We start from the raw sequence: 18,344 nt of genomic DNA, 5'->3' as shown, positions 1-18,344 counted from the left end.
TTGCTTATAGTTTCAGAGGATTAGTCCCTGATTGTGGTGGGAGCATGGCAGCATCCAGGTGCTAGAGCAGTAGCTGACATCTTATATCTTATTTGCAAGATGGAGGCAGAAAGAGACTGGGCCTGGCATGAGCTTTTGAAACCTCAAAGTCCACCTCCAGTGACACACCTCCTCCAGCAAGGTCACACTTCTTCACCTGTCCTAAATGGTCTCCCAGCTGGAAACCAAACATTTAAATATATCAGCGCATAGGTCCTTCTCATTCAGACCACATACAGGCAGTCAACATTGGCAGAATGGAATGAGTGTAGGGTCCGAGAGAAACCCCCAAAGAAGACCAACAGACATGTATGCAATAACAGGAGCGCTTTATTAGTTCCAACGTTGGGGTGGCACTTGGCAACCCCCAGAGAAGGGCACAAGCTCCTTTAAAGCAGAGTTAGGGGAATTCCAGAGAGGAGGGATTAATCTGGGGTTGATTGGCAGAGGAAAGATTAGTTCAGGCGCTGATTGGTGGAAGGTCCTAGTGATTTGGGACCTTCCAGCAGCAGGGTAAGGAAAGCTGTCTTTAGTTATCAGGAGACTGGGGGCTGCCTGCTGAGCCAGCAAAGGGGCTTTGGGGGCCTGCTGAGTCAGCAGAAGGCTGTGGTTTTTCTGAAGATTGACTGTTTAGCTCTGTCTCATTTTAGTCAACTGAAACTAAAATTAGATTTCTGATTACCCCCCCTCCCCTGTTCTCTCAATGTGGTGATTTTGTTTTCTGTATAATTGTTTATTTTCTATTTGGAAATTCAAAAACACTACTACTCTCACTTCCATATTTAGTTCTTCTGTTGTGATCACTTTTATATAATGTTCTTGGGGATGTTGACAGTGTTAGGTATTTTGTCTTAGACGAGCCTCTCCACCAACGTAAATAATTCCAATCAGACCCAATTAAACCAATTAAAGATGCCCATGTTTAATGCAATACTCCTGGGTAGTCCTGGGAAAACATGGGAAGGGAAAGAAAGAGAAAGGGAGACCACATGTTTGTTCTCTGGGGGGCAGTTTAAATAGTCTGTGGGAGTAGACCCGACCTTCCCTGGGGAGGGGTCACTGTTTGGCAGGCTTTAGACTGAGGCAACTCTCAGGGGAAGGAGCTTATTCCAGGAGCTGGGGTGAAGCTCCCAGCAAAACAATCTGGGCTTTTTGTATAAAGGGTGTTAGGGAACTGAGGTGATGCTTTAGACCAAACAGGCAGATTATTAGAAACAAAATTCAGTTGCCTGAAGTATACTCAAGGGACCAGCATCAACTACCTTAGTAAGTGTGAGGTACACTTTGGGATCTTTTCTTAGTGCTATCATAATTAAGGCAAATAAAATCTTATTAAACTATTTGGGTTATTCACTCATCAAAGAGAAAATGGAATGTAGCTTCTGACCTGACCTGGAAAAATATATCAGAAATTAATTTTTTGTAGGCTATATTTTGGGGGAGGGATTGATCACATGTAATCAGGAACGCTAGATGATAAAAGGGAAGAATAAGAAAGTTTGGTATTTCCATGTAGTATAGAGTACTCCATAGAAGGTCTCCCCCCTCTCTTTCTCTCTCTCTTCCTTGTTTTGTTTTTGTTTTTTAAAACAGGGTTTCTTTGTGTAGCCCTGGCTGTCCTAGAGCTCACTCTGTAGAGTAGACCAAGCTGGCCTTGAACTCACAGAGATCCACTTGCCTCTGCCTCTGGAGTGCTAGGATTAAATGCACACGCCACCACCATCCTGTTTTTTGTTTTGTTTTAACAAAAAATTTCTGTGGCACTTTTAGGAGACGGAGAAAGCATCTAAAGTATCTCCCTGTTCTGTCCTTTTTCTCGCACACTCTTTCCCTAGGGCTGTTCTGTGGTATATTTACCTCATCCTAAAATGAAATTTAGAGCCTTTGTATTATTTTAACTCTAAAACAATTTATGAGAAAAGAGCTTTTGTAGTTCTTCAAGATTTCATCTTTATAAAGAAATAGGAAATATAGGCAAAATTTAATATATTATTTATTTAAAATGTTAGTTTCCCTAGTTATGACACTTCCTTTGACTTAGTATAATGGTTGGGTGCAGCAACTTATTCTTGTTTTACCACTTTTCAGCAGTCAAGAATCAGAGATTAAGAATTTAAACTGGGGCCGGGCAGTGGTGGTGCACGCCTTAATCCCAGCACTTGGGAGGCAGAGGCCGGCAGATCTCTGTGAGTTCGAGGCCAACCTGGTCTACAAGAGCTAGTTCCAGGACAGGTTCCAAAGCTATAGAGAAACTTTGTCACAAAAAACAAACAACAAAAGAATATGATGTGTTACTTTAGGAAAAATTCACTTTTTAAGTCCCAGGTTCATATTTCTCCCTTAGCATCTCCTTATCTATCCTTATCTTCCTCAGGTAAACAGCAGGAGCAGACCTTTTCTCCGTCATGAATGTCTTATGCTAGTATTGACCCCAGGCCTGTGCCCGCAGTGCCAGCACTATGCCACTGTCCGTGCAGTCTGGTGGCCGAGGCAAAGCCCATGGCCTCCCCAGGCCCTGCTCTAAGGTCTGCACTGTTGGCTGGAGTCCATTTGCTTTAGAAGCGTTTGAAGTAGGGATTGATGTTTTGTTCAACTTCATGTTTGTGTGCCAAGCACTGTAATGACTGATCTGCCTCCCCAGAGTCCATCTTTTTTTCTTTTTCTTAAGGCAAGGTCATTAATTGCTCAGGCTAACCTTGGGCTCACTCTACAGGCAGGGTATGTTTTGAACTTGCAATTCTTTTGCCTCAAGCTTCCAAGTAGCTGGGATGACAGTTCTGCTCTACCAGGCCCAGGTGAGAGCACCTTTTAGAAGACACTGCTTCTCACTGACACACATCCTCTAGAGGTGTGTTTTATAACTTCATAGTAGAGGTGCTTTCATAATTTTGAATTTATTGGGAAGTATGATGGATGATTTTGCCTGTCAATTTGGTTGAATTTTAAGAAGTGCCTAGCAGGCGTAGTGAGAGTCTTTCTCTAGGAGATTAGAGGAACAGTTTGGCTGTGTCTGTGAGGGGGTTTCTTGGGAGGAGAAATCAACTATGAATGTGGGCAGTATTATTCCACAGGTTGGGTGCCAGTGGGAAAAGAGAAGGGAAAGCAGCCGAGAGTCCCAGCGTCATGCTCTCATGTCCCCGGCTGGTGCCACAGCTGAGGTGATGAGGCAGCAGTCTCCTGCCCTAGAGGTCGTTGTGTCATCAATGTTTGTCACAGCAACAATAAAAGGAATATAGCACATATAATTTTGTGTTATTAACTGCATAAATGCTGAAAAGTTACACATGCAGGGAAAGGTATAGACACGTGAAATTTTCTTGGGTCCCGGATGTCAGCATTCCAAACCAACGGTGCTGTTGTCTTCTGTTGCAGAGCACTTCAGCTGCATTGTGAAGGTGCTCTTCACCCTTCTGTACACACAGGCGCTGGCGGCACTCTCAGTGAAGGGCAGCGAAGAAGACCGGTCAGCCTGGAAACACGCTGGAGCTCTTAGGAAGGTAGTCTCCCCTGAACCCCGTCTCGCTCAGTAGTTTGGGGAGCCATTCAAGTTGGGGATGGAATGAATGAGAGTATGTATTTAACAGTTTTGTCTTGATTTTGTAGTAAGCCTTAAACCTGGAGAAGTTATGTTAAAAAAAAATAATGCCTGTTTAAATTGCCTCTGTTTCAAAAGAGCTAGGTCCACTTGCATGAAATGGATCGAATGTGACCTGCAGTTTTCTACCAGTTCACTCCCAGATCACAATTATGCCCACTAAAATTTAACATAGTATATCACAAAGTGCATTGTGCTTTAATTTGGAATGTTGGTCAGTTGATCATCTGAAATACTATGAAATAGTATGCCAGACTGCCTTTGAGGACAGAAGTTTGATGGAGGAGGGTTATCTGTCTATGTGTTACTTTCATTGGTTAATAAAGAAACTGCCTTGGCCCTGATAGGACAGAAAATTAGGTAGACAGAGTAGACAGAACAAAATTCTGGGAGAAAGAAAGCCAAGTCAGTCAGTCGCCATGGTTCTCCCACCTGACACAGCCGCAGGTTAAGATCTTCCCTGGTAAGCCACGTCATGGGCTATACAGATTATTAAAAATGGGTTAGATCAATATGTAAGAGCTAGCCAATAAGAGGCTGAAACTAATGGGCCAGGCAATGTTTAAAAGAATACAGTTTCCGTGTAATTATTTCCAGTATAAAGCTAGCTGTGCGGGTGGCCAGGTGCCAGGAACGTAGCCCGCTGCTGCTATCACAACAGAGTGGCGCCCAGTGTGGGGCTCAAACCCACGACCCTGAGATTAAGATTCTCATGCTCTACCGACTGAGCTGACAGATAACCCTCCTCCATCAGATAGACAAAGAATTGACAACTGTCTGAGCACAGCTCTCTTAAAAGTAAACTACAGGTTGGACTGTATGATTTATAAAGGTACCTGCTAGTGTTCCTAGCAAGGGGAAGAGGGAGGCTAAAGGATTGCAAGTTCAAGCCAGTCTGGGCCAGCCTAGGTCACATAAGGAACTTGGGCTAACCTGGAGTACTCTCAAAACAAAAAAGAGTATGAATATTTATAGCAGAATTTCTTAATGTGGACCTTTGAATACTTTTAGTTGCTTGTTGAAAGTAGCATCATAACATCTGAAATATGCTTTAAGGACATGACCCCACCTCAAAGTTCACAAAGAAGTATTTAGACAAAATCATTGAACCAATATAAACCTTATGTATTCCTGAATTCCTTTTTTCAAAAGAGGTATACGTGTGTGCATACATGCATGTGCATATGTGTATACGTACATACATGTGCATGTGAATAGCTGCAGAGAGCAGAAGATGTCAGATTCCCCAGAGCCAGAGTTACAGATGGGCTTAAGATGAACACAAGCTCTCAACCAATGAGCCCAGTGCCTCTGGATTCTGATCCCATTCTTTGTCAAGTCATTTGCTTTTTGCTATATCTTCCCTAGAGTTTGCCAGGTCTTGATTTTAGTGTCCCTGTTCTCAGCTTTGTGAGTCTACCCTTTCATTGTTCAAAAATTACGTGTGTGTGTGTGTGTGTGTGTGTGTGTGTGTGTGTGTGTGTGTGTGTGTGTGTGTGTAAAATAAAGTTTCCCATTCAGTACCATTCACAGAAAGGGAGAGGAAAGATAGTAAGACCCAGAGGGCCAGGATGTCTTCAGGGAGATTTATTCATCTGTATATGATAGGGAAGTTGCATTCAGGAAATCCCAACAATGGTCACCTAAATGAAACCCGCACAGTAACTCCAGTTGACATGCCAAGGTGGATGAGAAAAATCTTAAGGCCTCACCCCTACATGAAGACTTACAGGCAGTTAATGGCTGCTGAATGGAAGAATCAGTCTTCTCTAGGTTCAAGCCCCCTGATAGATTATCTAATCTCAAATGGTCAGCCCTAAATACTTGTACATACAAGCAATACTAATTGATGTACAGAAATTGTACACACACACACTAAAGAAGAGGTTGTGAATTTGAGAACGAGTAGGGGCACATGGAAAGAGATGAGGAAGGGGGAAAGTGGGAATTATGTAAATGAAACAGTACTCATGTGCAGATTTCAAGCACTGCTCCAGTAAGAAGAGTTGTCAGTGCAAAGCAGTAATCATTGCACATGTAAAGTTCTGTGTGTGAAATACTTTAAGGGTGTTTGATGATGGTTTTACAACTTATTGTCTCCTAATAACTGACTTCAGTGATCTGAGCATAAAGTTGTTCTTTAAAACTTTTCTTTTGTAATATTCTAGAAATACTTAATTTGAAAGAGTGAGTATATTAAACTTAGGAAGCTTTCAAGCTGGGCCATGTACTAGAAATCTCATTTATTAACAAATAGCAAATCTATGTTCTTGCTCTCTCTTCATTCTCTTTCTCTTTCTCTTCTTCTCCTCTCCTCTCCCTCTCCCCTCCCCTCTCCCTCCCCTCCCCTCCCCTTCTCTCTCTCTCTCTCTCTCTCTCTCTCTCTCTCTCTCTCTCTCTCTCTCTCTCTGTGTGTGTGTGTGTGAGAGAGAGAGAGAGAGAGAGAGAGAGAGAGAGAGAGAGAGAGAGAGAGAGAGAGAGATTTAAACCTTTCAGAGTAAGTGAACTCCGCCTAAATATTTAAGGAATGATTTAATTAAATCAGATTTTACTGTTTTGTAAGGTTTTGATTTGTGTAAGTTATGTGTAACAGATAGTGATCATATTTATGAAATAATCATTGTTAATTGGGCAAGAGTGAGGCAAATCACACTATGAGAGCAGTTGTAAAATCAGGAATGTTCTGTAATTTAGAATTAGGTCATATTTACACAACTAGGTACAGTAGGAAGTAGAAGAGAAAATTTTAAATAAGAAGTTGCTTATAAAAAAAAGCATGTTCAGACAAGTTCTAAGGTCAGAAGCTGCAAATTATCAAAAAAAAGTTCCACTGATTAGCCAGCATCTGTTTGTTGTTAGAGTTTCTTTATGAAGAGGACTGTGGGAAATAGAAAGCATAGTTATGGACACTGTGGAAGTCACAGTCTAGGTAAAAAGAACGCAGAAATGCGGATGAAACATTGTGGGTAAATGAACCAAGTGTCACCAGTAGCAGATTCTGTTCTCTAGGCTGGGGTGGTGGTGGAGGTGCAGCTCAGTGGTAGACTGCTTGCTTAGCATGTCCTCACCCCTGAATTTGGTCCCTAGAGGGAAGGGTTGACAGGAATGGTAGGGAGGTGGAGATGAGAGTGGACGGTATGTTTATATACATGTATGAATGTGAATTAGTTAATTTAAAATTTAATTAATAACAGTAAGAGTTCAGAACAAACTTACATTCCTTGGTGTTTATTCAATTATTCTTTGTTTTAAAAGTATAGTTAATAAGTAGAATGATATCCTAGAAAACTATTTCTTCTGATTTATGCATTATTATAATTTTATATTTATGCTATCCTTTAATATATCAATGAGTAAGATGTTTCTTTGATATGAAATTTTTATTGAAATTTTTTTGTTTTGTTTTTTGAGACAAAATTTGTTTCTCTATGTAACAACTCTGGCTGTCCTGGAACTAGCTCTTGTAGACCAGGTGGCCTCAAACTCACAGAGATCTGCCTGCTTCTGCCTCTCAGTGCTGAGATTAGTGTACACCACTATGCCCAGCTATTGAAAAGTTTTAAATCATAACTTTTCCCTTTCTTATAAAAATGTAAATGGTTATTAAGCTTCATTTATAATCCATTATTTAATGCAGCTATTTATATAGTATATGGTAAATATTTTATCACAGTTAGATTTTTGCATTAAACTTTTAAAAAATCTCTTTAGGGAATTAGTAGACATTGTGATTTTTTTTTTTATTACATACGAAAAGATTTGTACCACTGTCAGGAGGCTGTTAAATTTTCCATATAGTTCAGATTTGTTGTATTTGTTGCCTGTAAAGTACCTCTCTAAATTAGTGCTCCATAATTCAGGGGCTCCTCTCTAGGATGCATTCTCAGGAGTAGAAGGCCTTCTGTGATATTTACATACACCCCCCCCCCCACATATCATATATTACAGTCGTCTTTTTTTTTTTTTTGCATTTTATTTATTTGGTTTTTTGAGACAGGGTTTCTCTATAGCTTTGAGGCCTGTCCTGGAACTAGCTCTGTAGACCCGGCTGGCTTCGAACTCATAGATCCACCTGCCTCTGTCTCCCCGGTGCTGGGATTAAAGGCGTACAGCCGTCTTTTAAAGACATAATTGGGATAGTTTTAACCACTTACTCAATTTTGTGAATATAGTATGTAGTTAACCTGGATTTAGAAGCAATGAAATTCATGTGTTTGAGAAAAAATATAATTGTAGTAATTACAATTTTACTACATTAAAGGGGATTACTTTCAGTGACTTTTTTCAGTTCCCAATGTAAAGTTGATTTTTGTTTCCCAGAATACGTGTGATGCAGAAAAGTCTTGTGAAGTGCTGCTGAGCTTTGTTATAAGTGAACTGTCTAAAGGGAAATTATATTGTGAAGAAGGAACCCAGGAGTGTGCAATGGTATGTCTGTGTTAAGTTAGACTTTGTTGCCACTAAGAGTGAACTTTTGAAAAGCTGCATCTATTGGAGAATGAATTCTTGCATTTTTCCTTTTTAACTTTAGGTTAGTCCTATTGCTTGGTCTCCCGAGTCCATGGAAAAATACATCCAGGCCTTCTGTTTACCCTTCCTCAGGATCAGCAGCCTTCTTCAGCACCACCTCTTCGGGGAAGATCTGCCAAGTTGCCAGGTATAATTTGGGCTAGAGAGTGGGGACTTTGTTCCAGTAGGCTGATTTCTGAGTCCACTGGCTCATAGTGGAATCCTTGTGTCTCTAGCAGGCAGAACTGTGTTTCCAGGGTACACTGGTCTAGCTCAAAGGACTAGAAGTCCACAGTATTACTCCTTTGTGTTTATTAGCATCTACTTTTTTTTTTATAACCTTGCTAATTTGGGGTGGTTCAGCAGTTTTAGATCAATTTAGTGCAAATTCAGGCCAAATGCTTGAGTAAGAATGGTGTTCATTCTGCTGGGTTTATCCCCGCCTCACATGCTTTTAGTATTCTTGGGGAGCATGGGCATGCAGATCTTTGTGAGTTCAAGACAAGCTTGCTCTACATAGTGAGTTCTAGACCAGCCAGAACTGCATAGTGAGACCCTGTCTCGGGGGGGGGGGGGGTAGTGAGGGTCATGGAAAACTGATATACATGATGCATGAATCTGAAAATTATTCTAAGTGAAAAGGTATCAGATACAAAAGACTATACTGTATGATTCCATTTACTATGAAAACATTTAAAGCCAACGCTGTGATAGTAGAAAGCACATCAGTGGTTGCCTAGTTGCCAAGAATAAGGGCTAGGATTAACTGCATAGGTCCATGAGTGAATATCAGAAGTGATGGAACTGACCAAAATTTTCACTACAGTGGGTACATATATATGCACATATGAAATTCACCAAACTGCAGCTAGAATGAGTGTTATTTCATGGCATATAAGTTATGCTTCAGTAAAGCTGGTTTTTAAAGTCATTCTTTGTATAGTTGTATAAAATGGAGGATCTGTACTTTCAGCCTGCATATCATTGTGATTTTTTTCTTGCAACAGAGTTTGGCATGTTGTATTTCATGCATAAAATTAGCTCAGTTATAAAAGTTCACTAAATGCCAAGTATTGGTGGACCTAGACTTATAGGGAGGTGAAGTTATTTTTCATGTTATTAGTGAAAAGGCAAATATGCAGGAATTGAAGCATCTGCAAGTGTTGGTTTCTTTCCTGAATGAAGCTGGGTGCGAGGCAGTGTCCTTAGTTACATCTCTGGGAAGATGGGCTTTGAGTGGGATAGGAATTGGCCCAGCATACGAAGGAGAGATTTGCTAGCCTCAACACAGTCTTCGTTAAATAAAGAGGGCCAGGTAATCTCTGTTTGTGTTTCTAAGACTGACAGGCATCTTTAAAAGTAAGCTTAAGGGGGCTGGTGGTGTGGCTCAGTTGGAGAGTTCTTGCCTAGCCTGCATAGAGCCTTGTGTTCAGTTCCCGGCACTGGACGTGGCATTTTATCACAGGACTTAGGAGTTAGAGGCAAGAAGACCAGACTACTTAGGGAATGTAAAGTGAGCCTGGGATATGCGAGACATTGTCTCAGAAAGAAAATAAAACTTTTGAAGTCAGTCTGGTTTAGAGAGTTCAGGTCAGCCAATGTGATGTAGTGTGATCCTGTCTCAAAAAAAGGAAGAAAAACAAGCAAACTTAAATAATATATAAGTTATTCATTCTCATTTCTCTTCTTTTATTAGTGAACAGAGCTTCACATCTGACAGATCATTCTATGGATTAAAAAACACCACACATGCCGGGCGATGGTGGCGCACGCCTTTAATCCCAGCACTCGGGAGGCAGAGGCAGGCGGATCTCTGTGAGTTCGAGACCAGCCTGGTCTACAGAGCTAGTTCCAGGACAGGCTCCAAAGCCACAGAGAAACCCTGTCTCGAAAAAACAAAACAAAACAAAAAAACACCACACACACACACACACACACACACACCACACCACACCACACCACACCACACCACACATACACTCTAAAAAAATCAGACTTTTGTTTCTGTGAATTGAGAGCCTGAGAAAATTATTTAGCTCTTCTTCCTGTGAATTCTATGTTTTTGTTGATCTTTACATTGGCGACCAGTCCACCACAGCCCCGGTGCGTGGGCTGGTGAGCAGACATAGCTCTGCAAGCACTCTGCCAGTCAGCTCCACCCCAGACCTTAGTTTTTTGAGACAGGGTTTCTCTGTGTACCTTTGGATTCCGTCTTGGAACACATTTTGTAGACCAGGCTGGCTTCAAACTCACAGAGATCTGCCTGTCTCTGCCTCTCGAGTGCTGGGATTAAAGGCGTGCACCACCACCTCCTGGCATTAGTATCGCCAGCTGAGCTGCTCAAACCCGGCCAGTTTGAATGAAAGCTCCGCAAGATGGTGGTGGCTGGAGCCGAGGCACTGAGAGCCTGGTATGTGCCCTGCCTGGTGTATGCCTTGCCCAGTTTCATTTAATATTCTTCAGGAATTACATACAAAAGAAAAGCTCACGTGCAAATGGATTGGAATCACCAAAAGGAATCTAAACAATTATGAGGTGCAGTACTTGCGTGACTGCAAGGTAGTAAAGGGAATCACAAGTGAAGAGGCTGGAAAACATGGTCAGTTATATGACAGCCAAGGAATCGCCTATCCTTTTGATCTAGACTTTGAATCTGATGAATTCACAGTGGATGCAGCACGAAATGGAAATACATCTCATTTTGTGAATCATAGTTGCCACCCAAATCTGCAGCCCTTGGTTTTTGAGGCATAGTCCAAGCTGCCTTCTCTTTCTTCAAATGTGAGCGTTTATATTTCAGCTTCTGCCTCCAAGTGTTAGATTACAGTGTACCACTACACTTGGCTCAGTGTATGTGCGTTCTGAACTCAAAATAGCTCTTTTATTTTCTAAAGAGCTTTTATAGAGTTGCTATCTAATGTAAACTGTTCATCAGATATGACAGCTGTATAAAGACAGCAGATGTTAAGACTCATAGGAATCAACTTCTGATTAAAGAAAACATATTTGGAGGATCCGTGGATAAAATAGAAAGAGGAACCGTCTCTCCTTGTTGTTACTTCTGCTTCCTTCACTTATTTTCAGTTGAGAAAGTTCCCTATTGTCCCATAGTAATTGGTGAGGATGAAAATTAAAATATCTTGAAAATTTTCTATGTCATGCCTAAAAGGAAGAAGAAGAATTTTCAGTTCTTGCCAGCTGCCTGGGACTTCTGCCAGCTTTTTACCAAACAGATCACCCATTCCTCAGTGCCTCATGTCTGGACTGGCCAGTCACAGCATTGGACATTATCACTCAGTGGTGTTCAGAGATCAGATCGTTCACAGAGAGGCATGCAGAGCAAGGGAAGGTATGTAGAAAAAAGAGTGAATCACATACCGTGGTGACAGTGCTTGCTCATGGCTAAAAGGGTAATGGGAATGCTCAAATTTCAGGTCATCTGTGGCAGTAGGCTACAAACTGATAGAGGTGTAAAAATAGTTGACTCATAAGTAGTAAAGCAGAAGTGTGTCAGTTAAAAAGGTGTATTAGTTGTTACTTTTAGGTTAAGCCAGTAGATTTTGATTAAATAATTTAAGCAACTGTCACAGTAGTGTTGAAAGAGGAAAAAAAATTAAAGTTAGTAAATTATATTCTTAGTGTAAAACTGTTGTTCCATGTTTAAAAGTATTTGAACTGAAAACTAAAAGATTATGTCTATAACTTTTGAAAGTGGGTTTATGTGCCAGCTTGGTTGGTAAAGGTGTTTGTGAAGACATTGGCCAGTGACTTGAGAGTGGAGAAGTAGGCAACAAGGCTCGCTGCTTTTGCCATGGTTTCTATACAGCCTTTTAAAAAAAGCAATTGTCGGTACTGAGAAATGGAGTGATATGATGAAAATATTATTCCACAGAATAATTCTGTTGCCCGTTACTGGATACAGTAAGGCGAGAAGACACCAGAGATTGTTTAGATGTGAAGAGAGTAGACTGGTTTTCTGATAGTAAAAGTCAGAGAGTAACTAGCACATGACTTTCTGACCTTAGATGCAAATCATCAGCATTTCCTGGTTCTCCTGGAACATGTTCCCGCTTATCTAGGTGCTGTCTGCACATTTAGGAAGACTGCCCCACTTGGTTAAGGGCCTTCACTGTTCTGCGTGTGTTTCCGTTGTTATATTACCACTCCTTTGCTACCTTGCTCAGATTTGACACAAAAGAGTTTTAAGTGTGTTGCAGACTTTAAAACCCCACAAATTTGCCCATTACTTCTACTTCTGTCTCAGGAAGCCCTACTATCCTTCTTTTGAATCTATCGCCTTTTGAGGCTTTACCTCTTCCTTCAAGATTGTCTGCTAGTCCATTTTTATATTCCTAACCTCCTTCATCTCTTGAGCTGTGTCTAATATTTGTGGGAAAGATTCAACCCAGGGCCTCAAGTGTGATTAACCCTGAATCCCCAAGTGCCACTGAGCTCAGCTTCTGTTTGTCACATTTGTTTCTTTAATGTATCTTTGTTTCTTTGCTTTTGGAAACAGAGTTTCTCTTTGTAGCCTTGACTGTCCTAGAACTCATAGAGATCCACCTTCCTCTGCCTCCCAAATTCTGGGATTAAAGGCGAGGGCCACCACTGTCCAGCTCTTTAATGTATCCTAATGAGGACTTCACAGAACAAAAATTCTTAGTTTTCTTTAAATTTCCCAATCTCTAGAAAGTGTCTTATAGAAATTAGTCACTGAAAAGTTTTTGCATCTGGATAAACCTCTCCGCTGAAGCAATAATCTGAATCAGACCAATTAGAAAAAGCCCAGGTTTAATGAACACCAGCGTTCCCAGGTGGCCTTCCAGCTCCCCAGAGACGAGATGGGGAAGGAAGACCAGAAAGCCAAGTCTTTGTTCTCTGGGTGTCAGTTTAAATACCCTGTGGGAATGGTCTTGAGCATCTCTGGGGAGGGGCCACCATTTGGCGTGCTTTCTCAGAGGTAGAGTCTGTATTGAGGCAACTCCCGGAGTTGTTTGGGATGGAATTTCCACCCAAACGTTCCAGACTCTTTGGATATGTGGATGCTAGGGGCTGTGGTGAAGCCTTAACGCAAACAGTCACCTAATGAATATATGGAACTGCACTGTGAATGGAGTACCGTCTAGAGGATACACCACCAGTACCTCTTTACAGCTGGGGGTTGGAAATAAAGTTTGCCCTGCAGGAAGCTTTAACTAACTTGGAGTTTTCATACAGGAATGCAAATAGGAAGTTTATTCAAAGAGTTAAAGGCTCGTACTTACAGTTACAAGTGACCTTGACAACCTAGAGTTTATGAACCTTAACTATTCTAGGAAGGAGAGCTCATGTAAAGCATTAAAATAGGAATCGTGACTTCTGCTAAGGAAAAGCTTAAGAGTCAAGACCTGGTGTCTTGAAAATGTTTAACTGTTTTATTTACAGATATATTTTCATGCATGTTCAGAGATACTAATTTTTTCCTCTTAAAAATACAATGTTTTAGGGTGCTTACCTTAAATTTTACATGTTATAATCAAAATCTGTATAGAAATAAAGACTAATAAAAAATCTGTTTTTATTGCTTGTAAAATGGAAAACTTATTTATTCATTAAATAAGTCACATTCTTGAAGGCAGATTTTCCTTCCTAAAATAAAATCCCTTTAAAAATTGAATATGTAATTTTAGTAACCTATATACATGGGGCTGATGACTATGTTTTTGGATGTTTTAGGCTTTGCTTATCCAAGAATCAAGATGGAAATTACCACACCTGTTACAGTTGCCTGAGAATTACAACACCATCTTTCAGTACTACCACAGAAAAACCTGCAGTGTCTGCACCAAGGTTCCTAAGGACCCAGCTGTTTGCCTTGTTTGTGGCACTTTTGTGTGCCTGAAGGGACTGTGCTGCAAACAGCAGAGCTACTGCGAGTGTGTGCTGGTAAGCACGGTTACCGCGAGCGTGTGCTGGTGAGCACTGCACGGTTACCGCGAGCGTGTGCTGGTGAGCATGGTTACTGTGAGCGTGTGCTGGTGAGCACTGCACGGTTACCGCGAGCGTGTGCTGGTGAGCACAGTTACTGCGAGCGTGTGCTGGTGAGCACGGTTACCGCGAGCGTGTGCTGGTGAGCACGGTTACCGCGAGCGTGTGCTGGTGAGCACGGTTACCGCGAGCGTGTGCTGGTGAGCATGGTTACTGTGAGCGTGTGCTGGTGAGCAAGTGGCAGAGGTGTAAAACCCAGCCTTGAGGAAGTGTGGTGCAATGAGAGCTTCAGCTCTTCAGACTGTGAGTTAAACAGTACATTCAAAGGTAAACCCAGGCTGTACTTAAGATATAAAGCCTCTCTTAAGTACAATTTCAGTTCTCCTTTCTCTTGCCCACTTTTCAACCAGCTGGGAAACAGCCTTCACTGATGCACCGAGGGTGCTAGCCTCAGCTAGGTGAGCCATGGCTGCTTCTTACACAATGCTTACCCAGACTCTTCCCAATATATTAAAGAGCTGTGGGGGCTGGGGTTATGGCTTTAAATAGATGAAATCTTATTTTAAAACTAAATAGCTTTATATTGTTAACTATTAGTTAAGATGTTCTTGATTTTTATATAAAGGCCATTTGATTTAAAAAGCATTTTTTTTTTTAAAGCATTCTCAGAATTGTGGAGCCGGAACCGGAATTTTCCTTTTAATCAATGCGTCAGTGATTATCATTATCCGAGGCCATCGCTTCTGCCTCTGGGGTTCCGTCTATCTGGATGCTCATGGAGAAGAGGACCGCGACCTTAGGTCAGCCCCACTCGGATGTGTCAGGTGTTTTCCTGAAGCCAGCATAGAAACCAATGTGCCACCTGGTTTTGTCATTATGACTGTTGAAATATTACAAAATCTGACAATCTTAATTGAAATAGTTATTTTTAGCTTCGAGTTATTTTTCCTATCCAAAATACAGACCACATGCAATAAAATCATATTGTTATCTTTGCCACAGTATGTTAAAGAAGAAGTGCATAGGAAGGCCGGGTCGGATTGTATGACGTAACACTCTGTCTGGTCTGTGTTGCAGGCGAGGCAAGCCTCTCTACATCTGTGAGGAGCGATACCGAGTGCTCGAGCAGCAGTGGATTGCACACACTTTTGATCACATCAATAAAAGATGGGGTCCGCACTACAACGGACTGTGACCCCCACCTCAGCACTGCAAATGTTACCATCCTCATTGATACTGATTTCATCAACAATAAGCTTTAATTTAATTTGGGGGAATTGATGTCTTTGCTGAGGGATTAAAAAGAAAACATTATGAAGCCTTTTCAAAATTAGGTGCTTGGTAACCACATTAATGGTATAATAATTTTTCTCAAGTATCTGGACAACAAATAAGTTAAATCATTCTTTAGTGGTCATTTTTTTTAAGTGCACAATTAATAAAAAGCACAACTTGTCCACAAAAATCATTCAGAAATGATTTTCCCTAAATGCCCTGACCGCTGTCCACTGATAGAGCGGATGTGATTTCTTTGAAGTTTACTGCTCTGTCTGTGTTTTCATTTGCATCTGCTAAACACAATGCATCTTTTCCTTTGTCACCCGTGTACGGATCTGAGGTTTTTGCTGTATGTAATTAGAAAATGTAAAACATGATTTATGTGAAATATTGTATAGTAAAAATTGGTCTAATAGTAGAACTTTAAAATTTTTTCTTATTGTGAGGAATCTGTTAAAAGTTTAAGGCTTTGCTGAAAACTTAATTCATTCTCAGGAATTTCATAAACGCTTTCCCCGGGTAAATAATTGAACTAGCTGTAAAATAGATAGCTGCTGTCCGTGTCGTGAGTGCTGTGCGCTGGGGTGGCGCCGAGCTTGTGTGTGCTTGGGGACTGAGGGTCTAGCTCAGTGGTAGACTGCTTAGCTAACATTCACAGAACCTGAGTTTCAGCTTAAGCACCACACACACTCAAAAATCAATTTGCCATTTCAGTGGAATGAACTATTAAAGTTGTTAGTGACAAATAGATTTTACAATAAAATCGAAAGGGTTAAGAACGTATACATGGCAGAGTGTTGATTCTGTGCATGCTCACCTTCATCACCAACCAAGCTTGTGTTTCTGTGATCAGATTGAAAATGCTCCCTCACCCCAACAGATGAACTTTAATTTTTGGAACTTTCCTACCGACTGAAGGACTCATCTGTATTATGTTCATGCAATATAATCTCTGCGATTTCTGTGTGGTTTCCTACGGGGAGAATGCTCAGAGGTGCTGGTCCTCGTGAATGAGTCATGCCTCTGCTTTCAGAAACTGCTGTGAAGATCAGCTTATGTAGTAGGGGTTTTTAGTTCAGAATGGGAATGGTTGAGCTAAAATACACTCAGTAAGAGGGAAGATTTTTTTTATAGGCGATTTAATAATTTGATGATTATTTCACATATGTAGTGCTATCAAGCAGTTCCTGGTACTTTGGATTTCCATGGCTTGTTACATAAAATTACATTTTTACTTGTGAAAGTAAAACGGTGCTGGCGCACACCTTTAATCCCAGCTTTTGGGAAGCAGAAGCAGGTAGATCTCTGTGAGTTCGAGACCAGCCTGTCTTACAAAGCAAGTTCCAGGATAGCCAGGACTATTGCACAGAGAAACCCTGTCTCAATAAATTACATCAAATGAGAAAATAAAAAAGGAACATCAGGCCCATGTTCTAAACTTGTGGAATGACATGCATGGAGTGACGGATGGCGCTGCATCAGAGTGAGGGAACAGTGTGTACACACAGAAGAGTTCCGTCTCAGGTCACCAGGAGCACCTTCTGTGTGGAAATGGCTTGCTGTGCCTCTCTCCATTTCCAGTACTGAGATACCATAGACTAGAGTGGTTTGTCCAGCGAGTCACTGTCCTCCAGCACCAGCTCTTTCAGACAATCCTGTAAGTTCAGCTTGTTCCCTTTTTTGCATCGGTATTATGAATACCAGACCATTCGTAAGTGTGGTTGAGGAGAAAAATGCTGACTGCATCTCTAGTAAATACTCTTACAGGTCTCATGAACTTGAATAATTGTACAGTTTGGAACTCTGATGCTCTATATACATGGCATACTGTATTCAGACTTTGGTCACTACATATTCAAATGGAATGTCTATGGTTGTGCATATGGATGTGAAGTGAAAATATTAGCCTTAACTTTAAAATTTGGATATTTGATAGTGTTTATTTTGGTATTGGTGAATTAGTCACCAGTAAATTTTAAAAAAAAGCACTTGGTTGAAAATTGTACTTGAATCCATACGTGCATGCTGCTAAATTAGAACTCCCATTTCCCCTAGCTTTTATAAGTCCCATTTATAAACCCACTTTCAAAAATAACAGGTCCAAGTTAGAGTGATGTGTGTATATTCAAAACCATGTACTGGTGTGATCTTGTGTGAATGATCATTTAAATACAGTACATTACTGTAGAAGCGAAGTCAACCTTTATAATTAAGCAGAAATGATAAAACTAGGAATAAGTGGCGTTGTAAGATATGTTAATAAAACCTACTGTCATTTGCTTTGTGCAAGATCCTTAAAATGTTGAATGTTTATGTTCTTTTCCAACGATATCCCCAGTGAATGATGTAATTAGGAACCGCCTTGCAAAGGGCAGCAACAGGCCTGGGTGCCCTCCTGCTTCCCCCTGCAGGACAGGCCCCACTTTTGTGTGCTCTCCTAACCACGCCTTGGTGAAGTGCCCGTGTTTGGGGAATGGAAGGGAGATGCACGTGTAGACTCGAGGCACACTGCCCTGGTCCTGCTTTCCACGGGGAGTTCCCACCTAGACTTGGAAACGGCTTCCTAAGGCCATTTGTTTCGAATAGTCTGTGGTCCCACATGAGCCGGCAGTTCTCATCAGTGCACCTCTGTCTCGTAGTTCACAAGGTAGTAATTTGGTTTTACACATTCTGATATTTATTGATTTCTATGATCTATACAAGATGCTGACCATAAACCCAAGCCCCTCCAGACCATTGTCGGGAAAGTAGCTGCTCATTCTCAAATTCCTTTTGTTGGCTTTTCTGAAGTCATGTTGGAAAACAACAAAATAAAGCATCAACGAAAACAAAACCTGTGGTTTTAACCTCTAAAATCAGATCCCCAAGGAACATCTCCTGTGATCTGTTTGGTAGCTACACCTGTGAGGGGGATGAATGAAGACTGCTCCACCCATCCTGTCCACACCAGTCCTTT

The 18,344-nt window shown here is 41.2% G+C and overlaps 1 protein-coding gene across 6 annotated transcripts in view; it reads left to right on the top strand.

Moving 5' to 3' along the window:
- The window catches only part of Ubr3 (ubiquitin protein ligase E3 component n-recognin 3), a 133,848-nt gene extending 116,160 nt beyond the window's left edge, over positions 1-17,688 (top strand). For all 6 annotated transcript variants that reach the window (XM_075984944.1, XM_075984940.1, XM_075984942.1 and 3 more), the window contains 7 exons: positions 3,412-3,536; positions 7,955-8,062; positions 8,166-8,291; positions 11,313-11,492; positions 13,859-14,068; positions 14,771-14,910; positions 15,188-17,688. In XM_075984944.1, coding sequence (XP_075841059.1) covers positions 3,412-3,536; positions 7,955-8,062; positions 8,166-8,291; positions 11,313-11,492; positions 13,859-14,068; positions 14,771-14,910; positions 15,188-15,305 — 1,007 coding nt within the window. In that variant the 3' untranslated portion in view covers positions 15,306-17,688. The remainder of the gene's footprint in view (positions 1-3,411; positions 3,537-7,954; positions 8,063-8,165; positions 8,292-11,312; positions 11,493-13,858; positions 14,069-14,770; positions 14,911-15,187) is intronic.
- The last annotated feature ends 656 nt before the right edge of the window (positions 17,689-18,344 follow it).

This window comes from Microtus pennsylvanicus, chromosome 9 (assembly GCF_037038515.1).
Source record: "Microtus pennsylvanicus isolate mMicPen1 chromosome 9, mMicPen1.hap1, whole genome shotgun sequence".
Taxonomy (NCBI): domain Eukaryota; kingdom Metazoa; phylum Chordata; class Mammalia; order Rodentia; family Cricetidae; genus Microtus; species Microtus pennsylvanicus.
This window is presented reverse-complemented; position numbering and strand designations above follow the sequence as displayed.